This window comes from Spermophilus citellus, assembly GCF_964194105.1.
Source record: "Spermophilus citellus genome assembly, chromosome: 8".
Lineage (NCBI taxonomy): Eukaryota > Metazoa > Chordata > Mammalia > Rodentia > Sciuridae > Spermophilus > Spermophilus citellus.
Window position 1 is genome coordinate 127,295,869 of NC_138189.1, and position 27,203 is coordinate 127,323,071.

A 27,203-nucleotide genomic window follows, 5' to 3' on the forward strand; every position below is an offset into this window, starting at 1 on the left:
CAGATGACAATTTGAAGTTAGGACAGGAGGGAGAGATTCTGAGAAGCAAGTAAGAACTATGGACACTGGATGGTTTCTTATAAGGGCTCTGCCCAACCTACAATTACAGTAGGAGGAATGCAGCTAGAGACCCTAGAAAATCTGCAAGATACAGGTACAGAGAATACCCATCACTTCCTGTCTGGAGCTCTGGGAAGCAGCAGCCTCACATGAAGTACCCACAACAACACAGCACAGGTGGCATACGGAAGCACTCCTGCACGTGTTACCTGAGCAATGGGTCTGTGACATACAGCTCCACCTCATTCCTATAGACCTAGAGTGGTCTGGAGAGCTGGCTGAAGGAGGGGGAGAGCACCTATCTATGAGGGAGTGTGCACAGACCTAGAGAGAAGGTGCAGTTGCAAGGCTGAGGACCAAGCAGGGACACCAACATTTTAGCTGATGCCAGCTTGGAGATACCTATGGATCTAATGTGTGATGTTGTAGATCTCAGTGGATGCCAGCCAGAACTAATCTCTACCAAAACCATTCCTACATAATACTTACCCATCCTGAAGAGAAGATAGGCAAGTGGGGATAGGGGGAGACTCTAAAACTGGTTGAGTGTACCTCACTTTATTGAAACAATCTTTGAAGTAACTGATCTGCTCTAAATTGGCACACTCACGTTTGAACTACCAGGTAGAATGGGCTCAAATTTAAAATTAGGTTTAATTTTTCCATACATAAGTTTGTAGCCTGAAAAAACTGTACTGGCTATGTAAGGCTCGTGTATATGTGTTGTCTCAAAAAAAAAAAAAAAAAAAAAAAGTTACCATTGTCCTCATCTAGGCTTCATTAAACCTGATTTTTCAGAGTATAATCATCCCTGGGTATCTGTGGGGGACTTGTTTTAGGACTCCCTGATGACATCAAAATCTATGGATGTACAAGTTCCTTATGCAAAATGGTGAATTTGCATGTTACTTGTACAATCCTGTGTACTTTGAATCACCCCTAGATTACTTATAATATCTTATATAATATAAATGCTATAAATAAATAGTTCTTATACTACATTGTTTAGTAAAAAATGACATGTAAAAATAAAGGTCTGGGAACTGGGGATGTATCTCAGTTCTATGGCACTTGTCTAGCTTGTACAAGGCCCTGGATCCATCCCCAGCACATAAAAAAAAAAAAAAAAAAAAAACAAAAAACAAAAACAAAAACAAAAACAAAAACAAAAAACACAAAAAAACAAAACAAAAAAGGTCTGTACATTTTTTTTCCCTTCAAATATTTCTGAGTCACAGTTGGTTGAATCTGTGATTGTGGAAGCTGGGAATAAGGACAGCTGACTGTACATAGACAGATGCCATATGTTCCCCCTCCCCCACACAAAGACAGGAAACAAAGGGAAATCTCTGGATAAAAGTTACTTATTTTTAAATCTGAACTTTATGCACTAAAACCATACACGACCCACTACTATAGATTCTTTATCCTAAATATCTCACCAGTTTATTTTCCCCAACCACCTGGACAATATGATGGTGCATGCTCCTAATAACCCTCCATACTATCAATAGAAGAATCTTTCTAAAATCAGTCTTTGTCTTTCACACACAAAAAATTTCAACTTGCATATATGGAGTCCTTCATTATTAGTCTACCAATCTAACTATATAGAGTTCATTCATCCCTCACTCATGATTAAGCCATAAGACAACTGAAGATTCTTTCACACATTATGTGTGGTTCTATACACACTTGCACACAATAATAAAAGCTAAGTCACTTACCATATATTAGTCATTGTTAGAAGCAGCCAAAATATAACATTTACTTGTTACTGCTACCCTATGAAGCACAGAAGAAAAAACAGAGGCACAAGAGGTTTCTAGCAAATGGGAGAACTTGAATTTCAATCGAGACTCTGGCTCTAGAGTCAACTCTCTTAAATCCTAAGCTATACAGCCTTAATATGCTGATTCTTACTTAGAATGCCCTTCAACCTTCAATTCCCTATGAACTCTCATAGGGAATTGCAGAAATGACTTAAAATGTCTCTGCAAAGTCTTCCCTCAAGCAGAACTGACTTTCACCCTCCTTTGTAAAAACCATCATTCTTCAGTACTGCACACATCACAGTGAATTGTTGATATGTGTATCTCTTTTCTAGACTGTTCAGACTTGAGACGCTACCCAATTCATTTATGTGTTCCTCTTACCAGTCATAGTGTCCGTTATGGCAAGCATTCACTAAACATTGACTGAACTAAATGAGGTAACATCTATTTTTATTAAAAAATGTTTCAAGTTATCACTGGGTTTGGTGGTGCATGCCTGTAGTCCCAGCTACTTGGGAAGCTGAGGCAGAAAAATCATAAATTTGAGGCCAGCCTAGATAATTTAGCAAGAATCTATTTAAAAAAAAAAAAATTTAAAGGGACTGGGAATGTAGCTTAGTGGCAGAGCACCTGCCTAGCACACTAGAGGCCCTAGATTTAATCCTCTGTGAAGCACACACACAAAAAGTTAAGCTTTTTAACAGCTCAAAAGTAGACCTGCACACAGCCACATCAATGTGGCTTCTTAAAGCAGCACAATTCACAATAGCTAAACTGTGGAACCAACCTAGATGCCCTTCAATAGATGAATGGATTAAAAAATGTGGCATATCTATACAATAGAATATTACTCAGCAATAAAAGAGAATAAAAATCATGGCATTTGCAGGTAAATGGATGGAGTTAGAGAAGATAAGTGAAGTTACCAATCCCTAAAAACCAAAGGCCGAATGTTTTCTTTGATATAAGGAGGCTGATTCATAGTGGGATAGGGAGAGAGAGCATGGGAGGAATAGATGAACTCTAGATAGGGCAGAGGAGTGGGAAGGGAAGGGAGGGGGCATGGGGTTAGAAATGATGGTGGAATGTGATGGACATTATTATCTAAAGTACAGATATGAAAACATGAATTGGTATGAATATACTTTGTATACAACCAGAGATATGGAAAATTGTGCTCTATATGTGTAATAAGAATTATAATGCATTCCCCGTCATATATAAATCAAAAGAATTAATTAAAAAAAAAGTAGACCTGCACTTTTTACACTCAGTTTTAGCTGAAAGAATTCCGTTTACTTATTTCCAAATATTGGTAAAAACAAAACCCAGTTCATAATTTTCCTAAGAATATCTTTTAGGGGGCTGGGGATATTGCTCAGTTGGTAGAGTGCTTGCCTCGCATGCATAAGGCCCTGGGTTCAATCCCCAGCACCACACACACACACAAAAAATGTAGTGTCTCCTAAAGCTAATATATCAAAATCCAGATTAGTGTAATGCTTATTAATACCCTGACTCCTAGAAAATCTACCCTCTAAACTACCTTCTGCTAGTGATAAATGGGTTGTAAATCAAAACTTAGATGAAGAACTATGGAAGACCAGGAAAAATAAAGTTTGATTTTCATAATTCTGACCTTTAACTTAAAACAAAAATGCATTAGAAACTACTATATAGTTGCTGCCACACCAATGAAGTTGTCTAAATTAATGAATTGTTATTTTTAAGATTAACTTCAATTCCATTCTTGATTTTTAATAATTTCTACACATCCTTCAGAAATGCCACTTCACTTCAGAGTTTGAATTACATATAAATCCACAGTAAAACTGCAATAAAGACTTATGAGAGCTGGGCACAGTGGTGCACATCTTTAATCCCAGCTACTCAGAGGCTGAGGCAGGAAGAACACAAGTTCAAGGCCAGTATGGGCAAGTTAGCAAGCCCCTATCTCAAAATAAAAAGAAAAATGGCTGGGGATGTAGCTCAGTGCTATAGTACCCCTGGGCTCAATATCTAGTACCTTAAAAAAAAAAAAAAATAGAGACAAGGATCAGGTCAGTCCTACTTTGCACTGAGCAAAAACAGCTGTTTCTGCCGTCATTCAAATACCAAAACATACTTACATTTCAGAAAACATATCTACATTTTCAGAACTAGCAAATTAAAGCATGAATTTCCACTTCTATCATCTCCACATAAAGCTTTTCTTGAAGTTAACCATATATTACTAAAATCATTAATTTATGTGAAAAGGCTTCAGGAATGCATTTGTGTCACAGTTATCTACAAAGGCTAGTTTAACAACTATTTCTTTAACTCAGTCCAAATACTTACTTCAGCTCAGCAGAAATAAATCACTACATCTCAAATTATTTTCAGCAAAATTAATAAAATATTAATTACATATAAGTAAAGAAGGGGGAGGGGCTGGAATTGTGGTTCAGTGGTAGAGTGCTTGCCTGGCACATGTGAGGCATTGGATTTAATCCTCAGTACCACATAAAAATAAACAAATAAATAAAGGTATTGTGTCCATCTACAGCTAAAAAAAGTACAAAAAAAAAAAAAAGAAGGGGGAAAGTTTCACTTAATAGTAGAATGTAACAACACTATTTTCAAAGCTTATAATTGTTTTAAGCTATTAGTTCAGCAAAACACCCATAAATATTCTAACAGAGAACTGTTTAGCCTCCCCTGCTTGGTGGACAAGAAAAAAATTCAACCAAGTGCTAACACATCCCATAATAACAAGGCCTCAATCTAATTTTCAATTTTATTTTTCTATTACTATACAACAAAAAATTGTATATTCACCAACTACCCACTGACTATAATTTGCTTTACAGTTTTGTTTATCTCTGGTTATAATGATCATGAACCACAGAGTTAGAATGCCTTGATTTGAATCTTGCTTTGCTGTTTACTAATACTGTAACCCTGAAAAAGTTATTCTTTGGTGCCTCATTTTTTTCACATGTAAAATGGAACTAATACTATCTATATCATGCAGGTATACGAATCAAAGGAAGTAAAATATGTAAAAGCTCTTAAAACTGTGTCTGGTTAAGTGCTCAATAAATATTCCCTCTATTCCTCTTTACAGATCTCCTCCATCTATCTAAATCTACCCAACTTTCAGCTCAAAAATTTCTAACAACTCTCTTTAGCTGGATGCTGTTGTGCATGCCTGTAATCCCAATGACTTTGGAGGCTGTGGCAGAAGGATCTCAAATTTGAGGCCAGCTTTAGTAACTTAGCAAGACCCTGTCTCAAAATAAAAATTAAAAGAACTGGGGGGTATAGCTCAGTTGTAAGGTATCCCTGGGTTCAATCTCTAGTACCAAAAAAAAAAAAAAAAAAAAAAGAAGGGGGGCTGGGGATGTGGCTCAAGCGGTAGCGCGCTTTCCTGGCATGCGTGCGGCCCAGAGTTCGATCCTCAGCACCACATACAAAGACGTTGTGTCCGCCGAAAACTAAAAAATAAGTGTTAAAAATTCTCTCTCTCTCTTAAAAAAAAAAAAAAAAAAAAAAAAAAAGGAAAGAAATTTCCTGTAGTTAAGTATATAAATATAAAAATCCTACCATCATCTAAATTTGTATAGCAATTAGGACAGACAGCAAAGATTAGTATTTGGCATTAACCATTACATAGTTAATTTTTTACAAAAAGGTAATTAACTATGTGAGGTATTTACCAAGCCTAACCAAGTAAAGTATAAATTCTCTAAACAAAAACCACATATTCTATTTTATTTATATTGCCCCCAAAACTTAACAACAGTGCATGTACAGAGCAGGCACACAGTAAATATCTGTAGAAGTTAACACAACCCATACAGCTGCTGGTTTGTTTGCTATCTTAGAAAAAGCTTAACATAAATTATAACCATGAGGCTTTTAGAATGTCTTTAATAATGATCAACACATACAATCTAAAGGCAAGGGAGAAAAAAATATGTGTTTCCTGATTTAATTTTCAGATCTACTATAAGAATGTCCATTCTCAAGAGACAAGTACATTCCTGCACATAATTAGAATCACTGGCAGAACCAAAGCCATTACAGTTCAGGAATGATGGGAGAAAAAAGAAAGAAAGGAAATTAAGAATTCCTCCTTCCCCCATCCCAATCTGGAAGTAATTAACAAGAAACTCAAAGGAAGTTAACATTATCCTTTGGCATATGTAGAATAAGCTGATCCTTGACTGCAACCTTGAATGTGGAATCTGGTTCAATTCAACATCAACCAAATGCTTTGTATCTTTATATAAATCCCCTGGCCACTTGCAGCCTTTTTCTATCAGGAAGTTTGTCATGTATTACTTTTCATTCATTTTACTCTTTCCTTCCTATCTATCTTATTCTCTCTCTCCATTCATCCATCCACCAGCACAGGTCATAATTTATTTCTTATAAGCATGGACTTTTTTTTTTTGGTACTGGGGATTGAACTCAGGGGCACTCAACCACTGAGCCACACCCCCAGCCCTATTTTGTATTTTATTTAGAGACAAGGTCTCACTGAGTTGCTCAGCACCTTACTGTTGCTGAGGCTGGCTTTGAACCCGCAATCGTCCTACCTTAGCCTCCCGAGCTGCTGGAATTATAGGTGTGCGCCACTGCACCCACTTTTTTTTTTTACACTTTTTTGAATCACCTTCAGTATCTGTTAAAATGATTTGCACATATTAGACCCTCAAATATTTATTCTGATTGAATAAATAAGTTTACAGTATATACTCCCCAATGAGTACTGATACAGTACAATCTGTGGCCACCATGTGTAAAAGGTACATACTATCACTTAATCTTCATTACAACCCTTGGAAATAGGTATAACCTCTTTTTTTGCAAATTGAGAAACTGAGGCTTTAAAAAGCTTAAGAAAAACTTCTAAGATTCTATAGTTAGTTGAGAAAACTATGATTCCTTCTGAGCTCTTAGAACAGGAGGTACAGTATCTTTTACTGCCTATGTGTTAGATTCTGACTTGACTTCTGACTTACAAGCAGAAGTAAGAATTATAGGTGTGTCAGATTAAGCTTTGACCTCTAGCTTGTAAGTGGGAGTGGAAAGAGGGGTGTGTCACTGGATGCTGACTCTTGGGCCAGTGGGGAAAGTGGCATATTGACAGTTCCTAATTCACATGATGTCTTTTGCAAATTTGGCTTAGGTTGTCAACCTCTTACTTACACAAGCATGTTCCCAGAAACACAGAGCAGTAGAAATTAGAACACCCTATTCTCTAGTCATTCAAGTTCAATTTTTAAATAGTTAAATTCAGAGTACAACAATAATCTTGCTTTATTAAGATTTGCCAGGTATCCCCACTTTCTAAATAGAGATTATAGTAAACCCAGAAGTGAAAAAATAAAAATGGTTTCTTTGGCCTTTTCCCTCAAAGGTAAAGAATTCTCTGGCTTACTGAAGTCAACCAAGAAAAGTACAATAAGAACTCATTATGCCTAATTTTAGGGACAAATAATCACTATCAGGAAGGTTAAGTACTCAAATAATCACTATTTGTTCAAAGTAAATATAATCCTTGTCCTCAAATAACTTAAAAATGACTTGTAATAAGATGGCAGACTTACTATAACTACTACATTGATAATCACATTAAACATAAATAATCTGAACACACTAATTAAAAGTCAGAAATTATCAAATTATAACAAAGACCCAACTATATGTTCCTTATAGGAAACATTCTTTAAGTAGAAAACACAAGAAAAGATTAAAAGTAAACAGAAAAAGATACACTATGTTGATCTTTCTTTAAAAAAATTTTTAGTTATAGATGAACATAATATCTTTATTTTATTCATTTATTTTCATGTGGTGCTGAGGATCTTACATGTGTGAGGCAAGCCCTCTGCCACTGAGCCATAATCCCAGCCCACACATTAATCTTAATCAAAAGAAAGAGTTCATATACAGTTGGCCCTAAGTACATGTGGGATCTACCAACATTGATTCAGTCAACCATGGATTGAAAAATTTAGGGAAAAAATGTGCACCAGTACTGAATATGACAGACTTTTTTTTTTTTTTTTTTAATTGCAGCAGTAGGGGTTGAATCCAGGGCCTCACACTTGCTAGATAAGCACTCTACCCCTCAGCTATATTCCAAACCCTTTTTAAATTTTGAGATAGGATCTTGCTAAGTTGCCCAGGTTGGTCTCAAATTTGTGATCTTCTTGTCTCAGGCTTCAAGCAGCCGGGATTACAGGTATGTGCCACAATATCTCGCATGTATGAATTTAAAAATCCTACTCACTGTTTTCTAAACAATAGAATATAACAACTATTTATGTCCCAACATTATGTGTAACAACATTTACATTGCATTAGGCATTGTAAATAACCTAGACGTGACAAAGTGTACAAAAGAATGTGTATAGTCATATGAAGATACTATACCATTTTATAAAAGAGACTTAAGTATCAGCAGATTTTTTTTTTTTTTTGAGAGAGGGAGAGAGAATTTTTTTTTTAATATTTATTTTTTAGTTCTCGGCGGACACAACATCTTTGTTGGTATGTGGTGCTGAGGATCGAACCCGGGCCGCACGCATGCCAGGCGAACGAGCTACCGCTTGAGCCACATCCCCAGCCCGAGAGAGAATTTTTTAATATTTATTTTTTAGTTCTTGGCGGACACAACATCTTTGTTGGTATGTGGTGCTGAGGATCGAACCCGGGCCGCATGCATGTCAGGCGAGCGCACTACCGCTTGAGCCACATCCCCAGCCCCCAGATTTTTTTTTTTTTATATTTACTTTTTAGCTTTCGGTGGACACGGCATCTTTATTTCATTTTTATGTGGTGCTGAGGATCTAACCCAGCGCCCCACGCGTGCCAGGCGAGCACACATCCCCAGCCCTCAGCAGATTTTTGTAGCCTTGGGTTACTAAAACAATTTCCTGTCAACACCAAGGGACAACTGCTTAAAAATCAGACAGTAGATTTCAGAACAAAGAATATGGCCTAAGGTAAAAAGGTAATTTCATAATGATAAAGGGATAAATAAATCAAGGGGACAAAATTATAAATGTTTATGCACCTAATGAAATAGCTTAATACCCAAATGTTTATCAATAGATAAACTGTTGTATATTCATACAATGAAATTCCACTGAGAAATAAAAGTGAATGAATACATATTAGCAACATGAATAAGTCTTGAATAACATACGGGGAAAAAAAAAAGTCATGAAAAGGGCCGGGGCTGTGGCTCAGTGGTAGAGTGCTTGCCTAGCATGTATGAAGCACTGGGTTCGATCCCCGGCACCACAAAAAAAATAAACAAATAAAATAAAGGGGGGCTGGGATTGTGGCTCAGCAGTAGAGTGCTCCCCTAGCACGGGTGGGATCTGGGTTCCATCCTCAGCACCACATAAAAATAAAGGCATTGTGTTGTGTCCATCTACACCTAAAAAAATATTTTTTAAAGATATTTTAAAAAATAAAACAAAATAAAGGTACTGTGTCCATCTACAACTAAAAAAAAAATTAAGATACAAAGGGAATGAAAAACTTTCAGATGTTATGATTATGTTCAATTTTTTTGATTGTGATGGTTTTATGTACTTACATGTATGTCAAAGCTTATCAAATTATGTTAAATATGAACAGTTTTTATATGCCAGTTATTCCTCAATAAAGCATTTTTAAAAATAAAACAAATTGAGAAGATGAGACATATACATGTAAAAAATTAAGAATTTAAAAATAAGTATGCTATGACCCAAATGATCCTTGCTTCCCGGTATTTGTGCCCATATATAATCTCTTAAGTAGGGGCTGAATTTAATGACTTATTTCTAAGGAATACAATGAGGTAAAAACAATGGGATGTCACTTGCAAGATTAAGAAACAAAAAAATAGTGATAGAACACTTGCCTAGCACATGTGAGGCAGCACTGGGTTTGATCCTCAGCACCATATAAAAATAAATAAGTAAAATAACGGTATTGTGTCCATCTACAATTTAAAAAAATACAAAAAAATCTGTTGTTTCTTCTGTCTTGGACTCTCTCACATGCATTGGCTCTAAGGGAAGCCAGCTGCCATGTTGTTAGCTGTCCTATTGAAAAACCAATGTGGTAGGCAACTGAGGGGGGGCTCTGGCCAAAAGCTATCTGTAATTGAGACTCTTGAGTCCAAAAGCCTGCAAGAACTAAATGCAGTAACAGCAGGACTTAACTTAGAAGTATATTCTCTCCCAGATGAGTATGCAGTCCTAGCCAACAGTACAGCCTCAAGCAAGACCTTCAGCCAGAGGTACCCAGCTAAATCTTGCCAGGATTTCAGATATACAGAAAAGGTACAAAATCAATGTTTGTTTCTTGAAGTAACTCTGGGGTATGCAGTTTTTCTTTCTTTCTTTCTTTCTTTCTTTCTTTCTTTCTTTCTTTTTTTTTTTTTTTACACAGCAACAGATAATATAAGATCTAAATCATATTTATAAGAAAGTCTACAAAGCAACTATTCATTTAGAATACAGCCACAAATAAGAGAATACTTATCCAAGACTGTATTAAACGAAGGCTTAATTTGCTCAAGTAGTAAGTACAGAGGTAAAGCAGTCCAAGTCTAATACAGTATTTCAAAGTGCCACAGAGAACCCAGATCTTTTCATCTAGGCTATACCATTCCTTGGGAATTGTCTTCAGCCTTATGCTTGTTACTGTGGGTCGTAATATGACCATATCACAGAAAAAAAGGGAAGAAGCTTGGCCTTTATAAGGATAAAGGAAAGTTTCCTAGGAAATTCAAATCTATTCTTCCACTAAAATTTCATTTATCAAAACTTAGCTACAAGGGAATCTAGGAAGATGAACATCTTTTGGACACGGCTTCCTCAACAAGTGCTTTGAGCTGGGAGCTGTGGTGCATAACTATAATCCCTGCTACTATACAAGCTGAGGCAGGAGGATCACCAAGTTCCACCCTACTTGGGCAACTCAGTAAGATCCTATCTCAAAATAAAAAGGGCTGGGGATATAACTCAGTAGTAGAGTACCCCTCGGTTCAATCCCCAGTACAATCAAAAACAACAACAAAAAGGTGCTTTGTTAGTAAGGAAGAGAACAATGTTTATGAAACAGGTAGCCAGCCCTAAACAATATGCTGGATTTAGAGAAGGACAGAACATGTAAGTTATGGGAACTTGAAAAGACTTAAAAGTAAATTATCCTGTGTTATAGTTTGGATTTTGAATGTCCTCTAAAGCCCTTGTGTTAAAAGCTTGGTCCTCAGGGTGGCTTTATTAGGAGGTGGTAGAACCTTTAAGAGGTGGGGCCTAGTGAAAAGAAGTTAGGACACTGAAGGCATGCCCTCAAAGGGAACTGTGGAATCTGTCCTTCTCTTTCTCTTTGCTCTCCTACCTGTGTTATAAGAGGTTTTACTCCACCCTCTGCTCTTGCCATGATGTGTTCTTTATTACAGGTCCAAAGCAATGGGCCTGACTGGAACCTCCTAAACAATGAGCCAAAACGAACCTTTTCTAAGTTAGTTATCTCAGATATATCATACAGTAATGGAAGCTGATTAATACTCTGTATAAAGTTTCTAATTCTAAAAACTGCTGACTGATAAATAGGCATGTTATTCCCTAGTAGGACAGAAAAGTGCCACATCACATTTCATCATGTTTAAGAGTTAAGATAGTTGGGTGTGGTGGCTCACAGCTATAATCCCAGCAGCTCAAGAGGCTGAGGCACTCAGCAACTCACTAAGACCCTATCTTTAAATAAAATACAAAATAGGGCTGGGGGTGTAGCTCAGTGGTTGAGTGCCCCTGGGTTCAAGCCCAGTATCAGAAAAAAAAAAAAAAAAGTTAAAATATGAGCCAAGGATCTGAATAAATAATAAATATTTCTCCAAGGAAAACACAGAAATGGCCAAGAGGCACATGAAAAGATGTCCAACATCCTTAATTATCAGGGAAATGAAAAACAAAACCACAATGAGATACTACTTCATACCTAATAGGAAGTCAGAATGAAAAAGTCAGGTAATAAATTTTGGAAGGGAGGATACTGATAAACTGGAACCTTCATTCACTGATGGTGGGAATATAAAATGGTACAGCTGCTTTAGAAAACAGTCTGGCAGTTAAACAGAGTTACCATATGATCTAGCAATGCTACTGCTGTGTCATCATTAAGAACAGCCAAAAAGTAGAAACAACCCAGATGTCCACCAATAGACTTGAATGCAAAATGTGGTTATCTCCATATAATGAAGTGCTATTTGGCCATAAAAATGGAGTACTGAGGGCTGGGGATAGGTAGAGTGCTTGCCTTGCATACACAAGGCCCTGGGTTCAATCCCCAGCACCATAAAACAAACAAACAAAAACGGAGTACTGATACATATTACACCATGAATGAATCTTAGAGAAAGAAGTCAGTTACGAATGACTATACATTATGATTCCATTTATATAAAATGTCCAGAGAAAGGAATTTATACAGACAGAAAGTAGATTAATGGTTGCTTATGGTTGAGAGAGGTAGGCTGAAGCTAAAGGTCCAGGATTTCTTTCTTTTTTTTTTAATATTTATTTTTTAGTTGTAGTTGGACACAATGCCTTTATTTCATTTATTTTTATGTGGTGCTAAGGATCAAACCCAAGGCCTCGCATGTGCTAGGTGAGTGCTCTACCACTGAGCCTAAACCCCAGCCCCAGGATTTCTTTTTGAAGTGATGAACACTGTAGTGGTGATTGTATATATACCTATGAACATATTAAAAACTATTTGTGTACTAAAATAATATAAAATAATATCATGATGTGGGAAAATGAAAGTTAAAACATTCTAAGGTCATTGCATTGTGTTTTATTTGTTTTCAGTCCTGGGGATTGAACCGAGGACCTCAGGACCTCATATATGATAGGCAAGTGCTCTACTGCTGACCTTATTACAATTTTTTGTTTGCTTGCTTACTTTCTGTGGTACCAGAGATTGGACCCAGGGTACTCTACCACTAAGCTACATCACCAGTTTTTTAAATTTTTTTGAGATAGAGTCTTGCTCAGTTGCTAAGGCCAGTTTCAAACTTGTGATCATTTTGCCTCAGCCTCCTAAGTAGCTGGGATTACAGGTGAGCACCACCAGGCCTGGTTACCAGCCCTATGGTTCAGGAGTAAAATAGAGAAGTTGATTATCTTTATACATTAAGCCAAACAGTGGATTCTAAAAATTTAAAGGAAACCACTTAATGAAAAAGGATTAAGACAAATCTCTGTGTTACAAAGCAAATCTATTATTTATTTTTCACTGCTGAAGACTGAACCCAAGGCCTTGCGTATAATAGGCACAGAGTGAAAACTAGCTTCAAATCCATTATTTTTAATTCTGGCAGCTTACCTGAGATTCCAGAATCTCCAACTTACGTTTTCTTGCATGAAGAGCTTTACTTGGAAAAGCCCAATAGTAATTAGAAGTTCCGATCCTCTCACAGTCAACCATACCATCATCAACTAAGCTTTGAAGGACTTCTTTTACTGACATAGCAGCTAAGAAAGAGATTTTTCAAAAACTATATTAAGAAACACTATTAATAAAATTAAAAACAAATAACTGAAAAATCTGAAAAAATTAAAAAAATCTGAAAACATCTGAAAAATATTAAACAAAGATAATAGTTAATAAAAATCTCTTAAAAATAACACAAAGATCGAAAAACAGTATATTATATCGATAGGAATATATAAAATATTCATGGCCAACATATGTAAAAAAATCCAACCCCATTCTCTTTTTTATTGGTACTGGGGATTGAATCCAGGGACAGTTAACCACTGAGCCACATCCCCAGCCCTTTTTATTTTGAGATAGGGCTCACCAAATTGCTTAGAGCGTCACTAAGTTGCTAAGGCTGGCTTTGAATTTGTGATATTTCTGCCTCAGCCTCCTCAGCTGTTGGGATTACAGGCGTGCACCACTGTTCCTGGCTTGACCCCACTCCTCCTTGAAGAGATGCAAAATAAAGCACTGATATATACTTTCTTGACTAACAAATGAAAAATGTCAAAAAATAAAGGATTCAAGGAAACAGATACTCTTAACATGGTGAAGAAATCTTCAGCTTTATGCATATCTTTTATGGAGAAATTTTGCTTTTATAAATTAGCCACAGAGAATAATGATATATGCTTAAGGAGCTTTATGGAAGCATTGTTTTCAATAGCAAAAATTAAAAACCAGTCCAAGAGCTAAATTTTTAAAAATTACTATGCAATCATTTATTACAAAAGCCTATTTAAGAATATTTAATGATATGAATATATTTTCAAAATGTCTTCATAGAAAAATAAAGGACCATAAGCACTAATCTGACAGTGATTATCTTTGGATAACAGGTAACACATGATTTTTAGTTCCTTATTTTTGCTTATTTTTCCCCCTTCCAACAAGTAACATGTATTACTCTTTGCTAAGAAAACTAAAACAAAACTATTATGAAAAATTAAGGAATAAAGGATATTTGGGTGCTATAGTTAAGGTTCAGATTAAAGATCAGAAAAAGTTTTAAAAATACCACGTAAAGATACAAAGTCACATATCACAAGTGTCTGAAATCCATTAATAATCCTTACTTTGTTGGTTTTTTTTGAGGTGGTGGGGATTGAACCCAGGGCCTTGCATATTGCAAGGCAAATACTCTACCTCTGAGCTACATTCCTAGCCCTTTTTATTTTTTTGAGACAGAGTCTCAAGAAGTTGCCTAGGCCATCCTTATACTTGCAAACTTGCCCTTCTTCTTAGCCTCCCAAGTAGCAAGGATTACAGGTGTTTGTCACCTCACCAGGCAATAATTCTTACTTTGTTGTACCAAGAAATTTATCTATATTTTAGTTTTCATTTTAATTTTTCTTAGATTCCCCACTATAATAAAATTATTTAAAAAATTTAAAAGATTTGCTAGGTCAGTGGCATAAACCTATAATACCAACTACTTGTGAGGCTGAGGAAGAAAAATTGCAAGTTAGTGGCCAGTCTCAGTAACTTAGCCAGACTCTGTCTCAAAATAAAATATAAAAAGCGCTGGGGAAGTAGCTCAGTAGTAGAGTACCCCTGGGTTCCATCAGTACCACCAGCACAGAAAGTTGGGGAGATCCTAAAAAACAAACCCCAAAATTAAAGATTTAATAAATAAATAAACTCAATACCAAATGCACAAAACATGCAACCTCAACCCCATTTTTAAAGCAGTACAAACTGAAATGTCCAAGAATTCAAAATATGAAAACTGTTTCAAGAAATGAGAGTTGAGAGTGAGGTTCAGTATACAGTGCTTGCTTAGCAGGTACAGGGCCCTGGGTACAGCGTTGCAAAAAATAAAAAAAATTAGTGGGAACATAAATTGGTATATGCTTCTGTTATGCTTTAGATATTAGGTATTCTTCAAAAGCTCTTGTGTGGGCTGGGGTTGTGGCTCAGTTGTAGTAATGTATGAGGCACTGGATTAGAACCTCGGCACCACATAAAAATAAATAAAACAAATGTATATATAAAAAAGAACTCACACCCATCTGTGAGACAATTCATGAAAGTTTAGAGGTGAAATGATTGGATTATGAGAGCATTAACCTAATCAGTGCATATTAATCCCTGACAGGGATTAACTGTGTGGTAACTGTAGGCAGGTAGGGTGTGGCTAGAGGACGTGAGTCCTTGGGGATGTGCCTTTGGGTATATATTTTGTTCTGGTTGAACAGAGATCTCTCTCTCTGCTTCTTGGTGCCTGTGCCCAGCTGCTTTCCTCTACGACACACTTTCACAATGATGTTCTGCTTCATCTCAGGCCTGGAGAAAAGGAGTCAGTCATCTATGAACTAAGACCTTTGATGCTATGAGCCCCCAAATAAACTTCTCTTCCTCTAATTGTTCTTATTAGGTGTTTTAGACACAGCAGTGGAAAATTTGACTAAATTACCTTCCCTGAAGGCAGTGTGAGATTACATATTAAAAAGGCTAAAAAAGGACACAAGTATGTACCAAGCAACTCAGTAAGACCGTCTCTAAATAAAATACAAAAAAAGGGCTGGGGAATTGGCTCAATGGTCAAATGCCCCCGAGTTTAATCCCCAGTATCAAACAGACAAACAAAAAATGGGGGAAAATAATTCAGTCCAGAGCAGATTGTATGTTAATGACATATTATTTCTAGCAGCAATATTTGGAAACAATTTAAATGTTCAATAAGTGACCATCTAAGCCAAGTTATGGTATTGTGGATGATCACAAAATGAAATTTTAGGAGATGGAGTTGTCAAAAATCATTTTTAAAACAAGTGATGTAAATGTAGATGATAAAATGTTATATAAAAATACATAGCTGAGGGTTTAGCTCAGTAGTAGAGCACTTGCCTAGCAAGCATGAGGCCCGAGGTTCAAATCCCAATACCAACTCCCCCAAAACCCCACAAACACAAAACTGCATACACAGCATGGTTCCCTATCAGAGAGATGGACAAAAATATACACACACACAGAGAAACATCCAAATGTTAACAGTGGTGACCTCAGAATAGGATTATGAAAAAATTTCACCTTCTTCCTTATAGTTTTTATAGTTCCAAATTTGTTAAAATAAACTAACATGCATAGTTTACATAATCAGAAAGGTTTAAAAAGAAACATGTCATGTGTAGTGGACTTAGTAGTTCCCCTACCCCCCAAATACATTCAAGGTCCTAACCTCCTGGAACCTGTGAATATCAGCTTGTTTGGGAAAAGGGTCTTTATAGATGTAATTAAAAATCAAGTTTAGGAGATATGACATATGTTTTTAAGAGAGAAGAAAAGAAAAACACAGATGCAAAGGATAAGGCTGTGTGAAGACAGAGCCAGGGATTAGAATCCTGTTAGAAACCATTAGAAGCTAGGAAAAGAAGAAAGAAATGGATTCTCCTTTGGAGCCTCCCAAAGGAACCAGAACTGCCCACCCATTAATTTCAAACTTCTGGCCCCCAGAACTATGAGAAAATAAATTACTGCTGCTTTAAGCCAATATATGTATAGGAATTTGTTAGGGCAGCCCTAGGAAACTAATACATGATGTAAAGACACAAAATCACGTTTAACAAATACTAGAACATAAGAACAATGTTCATTTCTTTTGAAATAAACTACATTAAAAAATAAGGGTGGGGCTGGGGTTGTGGCTCAAGCGGTAGCGCGCTCGCCTGGCATGCGTGCGGCCCGGGTTCGATCCTCAGCACCACATACCAACAAAGATGTTGTGTCCACCGAGAACTAAAAAATAAATATTAAAAAAAAGGGTGTATATTGTATATGTATATGCACGTGTGAGTATATGCATGTATTCCATTTTAACTCTTCTACAGCATATAATCCAAACACAAGAACTGACGGCCAACAGACATTACATAGGAACTTTTACAAACATTCTTCATCTCTAGAAATTTGTTTTTCATAAAAAGAAATATTATTGCAGAAAATATGACTGATATTTTCCAAAGTATTCCAGCATATCTTTAATACTTACTAATGCCTTTCTCTTTGGGAGCAATCTTCTCCAAGTCTTTCAATTGAAACACATCTTTCTGTTTAAAAGGAGTAGAAAATATGAAAAACACATTTATTTTCTACTATACGTTTATGTAATTATATTCATAAAATATTGTATTAAAAAGTATGCATGAAAACAAAGAGTGCAATAGAATTAAGCATTTTAGAACTATAAAAAACTTTGTGATTATCTCCTTCAATACCCTCCATATAATTTAAAACAGACTTCAGCCTGAGCATAATTCTTTAGAATAAGTGGAGATTAAAACAAAGAACAACTTCCTGCTGAACCAGAAAAACAAATAAAAAATAGTGCCTTATTTAGCATAAATTACACTCTGCAGATTTAGCAGTTCTAATCAAAACAACAGACAACTGTCAAGATTTGTTTACATTTAAGGTTTCATGAAGCAGTTACACCTAAATATAGAAAATTATACAATTCATAGCCATCTCTCAATCATTCATCTATACACGTTGCATGCCCACCATATGCAATGTAAAACATAGAGGGAAAATAAGCATGTAGGATATTTAATCTGATGGTCATAAAAAATGTTGACTACTTTTTTCTACTTGTAATAAGCTTTGGTTTAAGTGGTAAAAAGAACTTGGATAATAAAACAAAACTGTCTCAAAAGACTAAAGTATTCAGTAATTATTACAGAAATACTATTATTATTGTTATGGAAATCTGGGATTCATTTCTTCCAAAATAAACTTGAAAAGGCATCTTTAATTAGATGGAAACAAAAAAAATTAAAAACTTCTGCCCATCCCAATGGACACTGCTAAGAAATTGAAAAAACAAATACCACCTAGAAGAACATATTCAAAAACACATATTTGGTAAAGGCCTGGTACCCAGGCTATTTATATATGAATTCCTTTAAAGTATATTTTAAAAATTGATGAATGAATAAAGAAGTGGATAGATGAATACATACATGATAAAGTGAGTAAAGTCAGATGTTAATGGTAGAATCTGGGTAGTAGAAATATGTGTATTCACTGTAAAATTCTTGTTTTTGTTATATGTTTGAACTTTTTTTATAATAAAATATTTGAAAAAATTTCATCTCACTACACCTAAGATTTAGTGAAAAGAGAATACTAACTCATTAGAGTATAAGATCAATCCATTTTGCACAATTGAGAATTAAAGGTGACAATTTAGAATCTTAGGGAACATATAATAAATTATTGGTTATAGGTTTCTAATGCACTAGACAAATCCATTCTATCTCTTTGCAAATACTTCATAGTGCCTGGAAAAAGAACATGAATTCATTGAGAGATCTGCTTATATGTGGTCACCAGAGAGCCCCAGACACACTGGCCAACCTTATGGACTGTTGGGTAAACAAACGGGCTTGCACAAACAGTCTCACAACCCAAATGGACTGAACAAATAATCTCAAGTAAATCTTAGTTCTTAGTCTCCCTAGCATTAAGCACTGATGATAAAGGAAATGAACATAATAGATCTAGTTAGTTCCCCTTCCCTCCAAAAAAACTACATGTAAGATTCCATGGAAGACATATGGTTTAACACTAGATTAATTAAGTATTTATGACCTAGAGTTTGTAATGTTTTACATAAATTATTTCATTTAATTCGCATACCAACACTGTGAGATTGGTGCATCTGTTCTCTTTAACAGATGAAGAGCCTGAGAAACAGAGAAGTCAAGGAACTTTCTTAATGTTATACCAGTATTAAGTAAAACAGATTCCAAGTTCAAGTTCGAAATCACAGCTATCCTGTCCACATGTTCTTCCCAAGTGCAACAGGCAAAGAATTTTTTTATTACATTGGAAGCTTCAAATATGCAACAGATCCATATATATATATATGTGTGTATGTATATATCTATATATGATATGTCTGTCTCATTCTATTTATAGATTTATGTAAAATTCTCTGGGTATAAGTGTGCCAATGAAGAGCTATTCATTTAAGTCTTTGCTGAGATAATTTTAAGAAAAATTCAACAAAAGTTTATTGGAAGACTATTTGTACCTCAACATACAAAATGGTTCATGAAGGGATAAGAAGGTTCTTTACCCTTTCATGAACTGTCAGGATTACTGAAGACTGTGTTTTAAAAAGATTTCTAAACCTTTGTAAATGAACCACTTATGATTAGAGGCACCAAAGTATGTGGTGCTTTGTTGGTTGGTTTTCTAATTTGATTCAAAAGGTGATATATGTTCGCTATAAGTAAATGAAAAAAGAGACTTAAAACAAAATCCACCTATCATCTTACCACTGTTAATATCTGTGATCATATTGCAATATTTTTATATACTTTTTTTTTAACTTTCTACATCATGAACAGTTCTCCTTGACATTAGTCTAAAATGAGGTTACTATTCACATCTAAAGTCATATTCTGTAACTAAAGCTAGTGCAGCCATATTTGATTTTGTTGGAATTTTCACTTGCCAATTCCAACAATGGAACTGGAATAAAGATTCCAGAATCTGAATTCTAGAATCCATGCTTTTCCCTGTGTACCATATTATTGATTTGTTTCAAATTGATGAAGGGTTTGTGTCTAATATTTGTCAACATTTGACATCAATCTGGATCCTGGATATATCATATCCTGTTCATGAGACAATAAATGAAACGGTCTCCATTACTTTTCTCAAGTCTGTTATACTTTTTAATTCTGTTAAAAACTGATGAACTACATAAATGAGCAGCAAATAACTAGGATGAAAGGTGGAAAAGGAACAGGCATGTATGAATTGAAACCAATGAACAGAATTAATTCCTAGTTTTTCCCAAAACCTCACTGATAACTTCTTTAAGCTGCTAATATTCATTAGTATCAGTCTTTAGTATCTTAATGTTATTGAGGGGGAAAGTTAAACATTTCTCAATTAGAAATAGCCAATTTTTATATTTGGGATAATTAACAATACTACAAAGGACAAAATAATTTCACTGACTACTTTCCCCAGCTTTCCACTGTCTGGTAGGAATTAAATAGATTTTTCTTGCTCTAAGACTATAGGAAAAATATTTCATCTCAGCAGAATAATTGTCATAATTTTCATATGCAAACTTTACCAATTTATCTTCTTAATGATATCATCACTATTAATGATATACTATTCTGAATTGCAAATGACTTTTAGAAACAGTAAAAGTTACACTCACAGAAGAAATACATACTTTTTAAATTCCCAGAATATTTTGCTCATTTTATTGAGAATCTACATTATCAAAATGAAAAGGAATTTTATCAATCTAATATTCTGCTTGAACACTTTTCCCCATCTTCTTCATATCTGTATATGATGAAAATAGCCAGTAGTTGGGGTCAGTAGGTTAAAGTTTCTGCCAAGCCACATGAAGTTAATGTAGATTAAGGTAAAAGGCCTATTTGGACTTGAACCTGGAGGCAAAGAAAGGCCATTGTACAGCAACATGGTGAAGAGAATAAGAACAGGCTCTAGAGCCAGGAGGCTGGGTTTGAATTCTGTCTCTGCTACTTGAAAGTTAAAATTTTAAACATATTTCCTGTTAATGGCAAGCATAAACATCTGGAGCAAATTAGGGAGGCCTGTGAACGATCATATATGCATCATATAATACATATGATAGATTGATAAATAAATACAAAGAGGCACTCCTTCTAAAATCAGATGATCTCCTTTGTTTGAATACTGGTATTGTCACTTCTATTTTTGGGATCCAGGATAGGCTTCTTATAGACACTCTGCATCTCAAAAGTCCTCATCTGTAAAACAGTGATGATAGCAATACCTCATAGGGTTGATATATGGAGAAATCAGATAATCTCTGATAAATGCTTGGAACAGTGATTGGCACCTCAGTATCACTAAGTAAACATGAATTACTTTCATTACTTTCAGGCAGAAAGAACAATCAAATATATGTATCAGAAAGATAATTCTGGTGAATGAGACTCTACCAACAGTGGGACATGATTCTTCCATACTCTGTAGTTCATGGGAAGACAAATGTTTGCAAAATTTTATACATCTTTCAAGAAATTGGACCGTATGGATCTCTAACAAAGCAGCAGTGGCTATCAGTGAATTAATTAATGTAAAAATACACAATATACTAACTGTGAAAATAAACTTAATGTGAAAATTACATAAAATACTAAAAATTTTAATGAGAACAACTTACTGTCTCAAAAAATATTTCCATCATGCGGGTTCTCTTTTCTTCTGCACTCAATCCTTTCTTCTTTGACTAAAGCACAAAAGTAAAAAGTGAACACTAAGTTTTTAAAAACTCAGTGTAAAACATAATCTGATCTTTTTCCTTGATCTACTCTCAAATACTGCAGTCCCCTAGTGTTGGGCTATTGATGCCCTCAGCTCTTCACACCTCATCTTTGATCTTATCTCTTTCATGGTTTTAACACAGATACTGAGACCTCAAAACTTTACATCAATCTTATGTACTTACCTGCCTGCACGGAAAGACTTTAAACTCAGGTGGTCCATGATGAATTCTTCCTTTCCCACACCTACTCCCAAACCTGTTATTCTAGTTTAAGTTAGAGACTACTTTGTTACCCATGCCAGTGGATTAGCAGTTATTCTAGGGGCCATCATTTCTTACCCCATATCCAACCATGGCCAAGTTCTGCTAATTTTGGCACTTAAGTATTTCTCTAACCTGTCCTGCCTGCTTCAAACCTAACATCACTACCTCAGTTCTGGCTTTCATTATCTACCTCCAGCCACCTAATTACATTGTCTCACCCTCTAAGGTCACATTCTACATTGTGAAAAAGAAAATCTGACCATGCCTTTCCCTTGCTTAAAATCTTTTAGTGGCTCCTAGCTATCAGAGAGATCCTAGAACCTCTAGTATGATATATAAGGTCTTTATCACCAGACCCCAACCTACCCCTCTCATAGTCACTCCCCACCTAGAGTTTTACCGTAACAACATGGAGAGACAAGCAGTTTGGGTTGTAATACCAAAGTCACTTATAATTCTCTACTCCAAGCAAGCTCTCATTTCTGTGCCTTTGAAAAAAAAATATTGCTTTACCTAAAACACCTTTCCTCTTGCCAAATCAAAAACTCCAAAATGTCTCCTGAAATTCTGTCCAGAATTTCCCTGAGCTCACAGGCCAAGCATGTGTTCCCAGGACTCACTTTCATCAAATCATTTACCACATTGAAGAGAAGTGTTTACTTGTCTCTCTCAGCAGACTGAAAAACTTCAAAGCACGAACTCCCAGTGTTTTGTAAACCAGGTTAGAGAGAACAGAGGTAAGGACCAGCACTGAATTTTGACATATCTAAAGCCCCTAACTCTAACATTTAAGGCTGTATAGGCTTCCAAACCTCACAACACTCACAATATTCCCAACATATGATGCAGAATGAGTTAATAAGGAATTCTGGGATAACTATTATCTTGCTTGCAAAGAGAAATCCTACAAATCTCAGGTAGGCAAGCTCCAGGAAACCATATAAATCTGTTCACTAAATGCAGGGCTGAGGAGCTGGAGTCCAAGATTTTTTATAAGTCTCCCTTCACACTGGCTTCCTGCAGTATCTGAATCAATCAAGCATAAAATTCACACCCAGTTGGAAGGCTCTTCAGCTCACTTCTTGGTTCCTTCCAGTGGGTCTCAAACTGCCAGACATTAGGATCATCTCAGCTTTCAAAATACTGATGCCTAGGGCTGGGGATGTAGCACTTGCCTAGCCAAATGCCAAGCCCTGGGTTTAATCTCTAGTACCACACACACACAAAAAAAAAATACTGATGCACAGACACATCCTGTATGAACTGAATCACTCTTTGAGATGGGCCCCAGGTATGCATATTTAAAAAGCTCTCTCTAGGTATTTTAACTGTGCCCAGATTTGGGAACCTTATTTTTCTTATCCCAGAATCTAAAGGACATCAGAGGCTATGTTGGAGCAAGGAAAATCTCTTTAGGACTTTAGTCTGTGGGTGCATGAGCAGAAAACAGATCTCAATGTTATAGGAAAGGTCCCTAGCAATTTGGCATTATAAATAGCTCCTGGAAAGCCTTTGTACACTTGTGGACCTGTGTGTACACTTTGTACACTTGTGTGTGTGTATATACACACACAACCCAGGCACACACACACCCTCAGGCAGTAAGAATTGAATGTCCTGGGACATGGTTTTAGAAAAGTTCTCTACAGCTATAAGTTATTCAAGAAAAGTGGATGAACTGTATATACATTTCCAGGCAGAATCAGTCTCTTTTATGACTCGAAATAATTTTTGTTATTAACGCAATAGGAGAGTTAGCATGGTCAGAATTAAAATGACTTTTATAAAGGATGCCATATTAATGCCTGTGTTAGGAAACCTCTCCCTCCAATTAGGACTCATTTAATACTTGGACTAGGAAAAACTCTAGTGATGTGTAATTTAAAGATGCATTCAAATTAGTAAGAAGGAGATTCAAAACTTGGCCTGAGGACTATGCTGCTTTCTAGTTGACCAAAATATTGTAAACCACTTAAAAAAACCTGTGTCCCAGTAGCCTTCTCAAATTAGGATTTACAGTATTCCTGAAATGGAACCTGTTGATCAATTAGCAAAAATCTCTTAACAACTTAAAAATAGGTGCTATCTGCTTTCCTCAGAGCTGTACTTCTCCAATTTAAAAAATGTACCCAGCCTTGTAATTGTTTACTCAATAAACTCAGCCAGATTGGAACAGTTATTAATTCACAATCGGGAAAGAGGGCAAAAATTTATCTTTGACCAAGATAACACTAAACTATTTATCATATTTTTTTAAAAAAATAGCAAGTACCTATTTATAAAAAGTTCTGTTTCATGGTTCTCCATGATCAGAAGTAAGCATCTGAAAAGAATTAACAGCACATTAAATTATTTATATGAGAAGGTGATTTAAAATGGATAGAGAGATTATGGCAAAGTCGATGCGTCTGTGCTGCACAGGGGTCGGTAGTGGGTTATACTAGACCAGCAACTCTACAAAGAGAAATGTGATAACACAAAGCACTGTTCACAGATTTCTTTTAAGTCTGTTCCTGTGGCTTCTGGGTCCATTTTATGCCCAGGTGCCTGGGTTGTTAGTTAAACCACAAAGAAGCCGTTATCACTTAATTACAGCTGGGCAAGTATCTTCAAATACCCTACAACTCGATCCTTGTCCATCATTGGTGGGGCAAAATAACGGCCACTTAACTAAATTAAGACATTAAAATCTTAAGATTCATTTGATTAGACGTTAATTCTCTGCCAACACGAGCAGGAAAAAAAACCGCTCGAAACTTTGAAGGTTTATGAAAATGAGGACCCGAAGCTCACAGGGAAAGCTGGTTTGGAACCTTCCTGGCGGGTAACCCTCCCGGTTCACAGGGGAAACCCCACGACCCGGGCGCAGCGCCGCGCTGACAGGCGACACCCGCCAGGCCCGCAGCGGCCACGCACAGAGCGCGATCCCTGCCGTTTGCTAAGACCCGGGGGACTTTCACGAGTGAACCGGGGTGAAGGGAAGACCCGCTGGGTACTTTTGGGATCGCCGGCAGATCGGGAGTGTGCGCGGCACCGGGCCACACAGCCACCGCGCCCTCGGGAGCACGCGGGAGCGCGCCTTTGGGACCTGGCGCCACCGCGCCCGCCCGCACTTTCCTTCGCGGTTCAGGCCGAAGCCGGAGGCGTCCAGGCCACCGATTCTGTGGCGCCTCGCGGCCTGTAGGACAAACCCCGAGTAGACGGGATTCTCGGGTCACGTTCGCCAAGGCCGCCAGCGTTCTACCCAACCCGGCCGCCCCGCCCCGGCACAGGCGGGTGCCCGCCGGGGAGCGCGCGGGGGCCGCGGCGTCGACCTGACGGGCGCCTCCGCCAGGGCAGGAGGATCCCGCGTCGTCTCGGGCTCCGAAGCCCAGACACTGAGGAGAAAGGCGACCCGGGACAGTGGCCTTAGCTCTTACCATGGTGCGGGTAGCAGGGTCGGCGCGCGGGCTAAGGGGCGGGGCGCGTCAGGGGAGGGCAGGTTTGTTTTTGGCGCCAACAAGCACAGGGGGCGGAGCAGCGAAGGGGAAAGTTCCGGGAGGCGATTGACCCTCTTCCGCACGGAGCACAGCGACCCCTGGCGGCTCCGCCGCGCGGCCGACTAGGAGGAGGGCGGGGCCCGGGAGTGGAGTCGCAGAGCTGTTTTCTCCTTTTTTTCTTCTGTGTTGTGTGTGGCTTTTTTTCTTCTTTTTGAAAGAAAGTTTTGAGTCTTTGTTTTTACGTGCATTTTCCTCTCCGCAATGGCAGTCGGACCTTAATTTGGCTTAAAAAATAGGCAATTTTGGAAAGCATTGGCACACACCTACAATTCCAGCTACTCTGGAGGCTGAGGCAGGAGGATGGCACGTTTGGGGCTAGCCTGGGCAATACCGGGAGACTATCTCGAAACAAAAAGAGCTGGTGAAGTAGCTCAGTGGTCGAGTACCCCTGTGCTGTCAAAAAAATAAAAGTAAAATTAAAAACCAGTTTGTTTGTATTCTTGTTTTTCCCTTAGGTTTTTAAAAAAGTAAAACCCAGTAAATTTGAGGCTGGGGCTGTAGCTCAGTGGTAGAACGCTTGCCTTGCAAGTGTGAGGCACTGAGTTCTATCCTCAGCACCACATAAAAATAAATAAAAATATTTTAAAAATCCAATGAATTTAAAATCAAATGGATCAAAAATATGGTACCCTATGGTAGTAGATGCAGATTCAGAGCAAATGCCTGGGTCCTTTCTCCTGAAAAGCACTAAAAAATATATATATTTGCCAAAAGTTCAAGTGTTTTAAATTTATATGGATTTTTGAATTATTATAAAGCATAATAATTTTACTAAAGACTTAATGACCTCTAAAATAAGAATTTGTAGTCCTTGTGGCTTCTTATGAAAGCAGGAGAAGGGGTACATTGAACTGCAGTTTCATTAATTCAGTTTTTCATAAAGCGCCTTATATGATACAGGACATAATTTGAAAATAGTAAATGGGTATCCAAGTAATAAATATTTTAATATGTACTAGAAAAAATGTAATTAACATATCCTGTCTTTCTCATGTATTGGTCATGATATGGTTAAAGTAGGTACTGTGATAGTTAAAAAAATAAAGGAGATATAAGAAAAATATGAAGTAACTGGTGATATATATATTGAACGAATGATGGTAAAATTGCCTCATTGCTCATCATTTCTTCTTGAGCTTTCTTCTTGGTTTTTGGTACCGGGGATTGAACTCAGGGGCACTCAACCACATCCCCAGCCCTTTTTTTCATATTTTATTTAGAGAGAGTCTCACTAAGTTGCTTAGGGCTTCACAAAGTTGCTGAGGCTGGCTTTGAACTTGAAATCCTACTGCTTGAGCTTCCTGAGCCACTGGGATTACAGGCATGTGCCACCTGGCCTCTTCTTGAGCTTTCTGTGGTCTTGCCATGTTCAACTATTTGTTCTTCCCTGGACAACCCATCCTCTCTCCAACTCATTGAGCTTGAGTGTGGGACATCTGAGTTGCAAGTCGTGGCACCCAGTGCCAATGAAACTACATTCAACCAGCAAGTGTCCCCATGCCAAGGGAGTGTGACATTAAAATGCAAAAGAAAAATACCATGATCAGTTAGAGAGACCCCAGAAGAAAGGGAAAAGCCTTTTCCATGCTTTTAAACAATGGATCCCGTGATTATGTTTCACACTAGGCCCCGCAAATTATGTAGTGGGCCCCATTACATTCATTTATTGACTCAGTAGAATAAGGCTCCATGAGAACAGGGACTTCTTTTTTTCCTTTAGAGTTCTAGGAA

General features: G+C 37.0%; 1 protein-coding gene across 1 annotated transcript in view; it reads right to left on the bottom strand.

Annotated features, from left to right (window-relative positions):
* MND1 (meiotic nuclear divisions 1) overlaps positions 1-25,714 on the bottom strand; it is a 59,125-nt gene extending 33,411 nt beyond the window's left edge. The window contains exons 1-4 of the mRNA XM_081304149.1: positions 25,353-25,714; positions 21,568-21,633; positions 17,371-17,428; positions 13,224-13,372 (exon numbers count right to left, since the gene is read on the bottom strand). Of these exons, the coding sequence (XP_081160275.1) occupies positions 13,224-13,372; positions 17,371-17,428; positions 21,568-21,633; positions 25,353-25,355 (276 nt within the window). The 5' untranslated portion in view covers positions 25,356-25,714. The remainder of the gene's footprint in view (positions 1-13,223; positions 13,373-17,370; positions 17,429-21,567; positions 21,634-25,352) is intronic.
* Between the last annotated feature and the right edge of the window lie 1,489 nt (positions 25,715-27,203).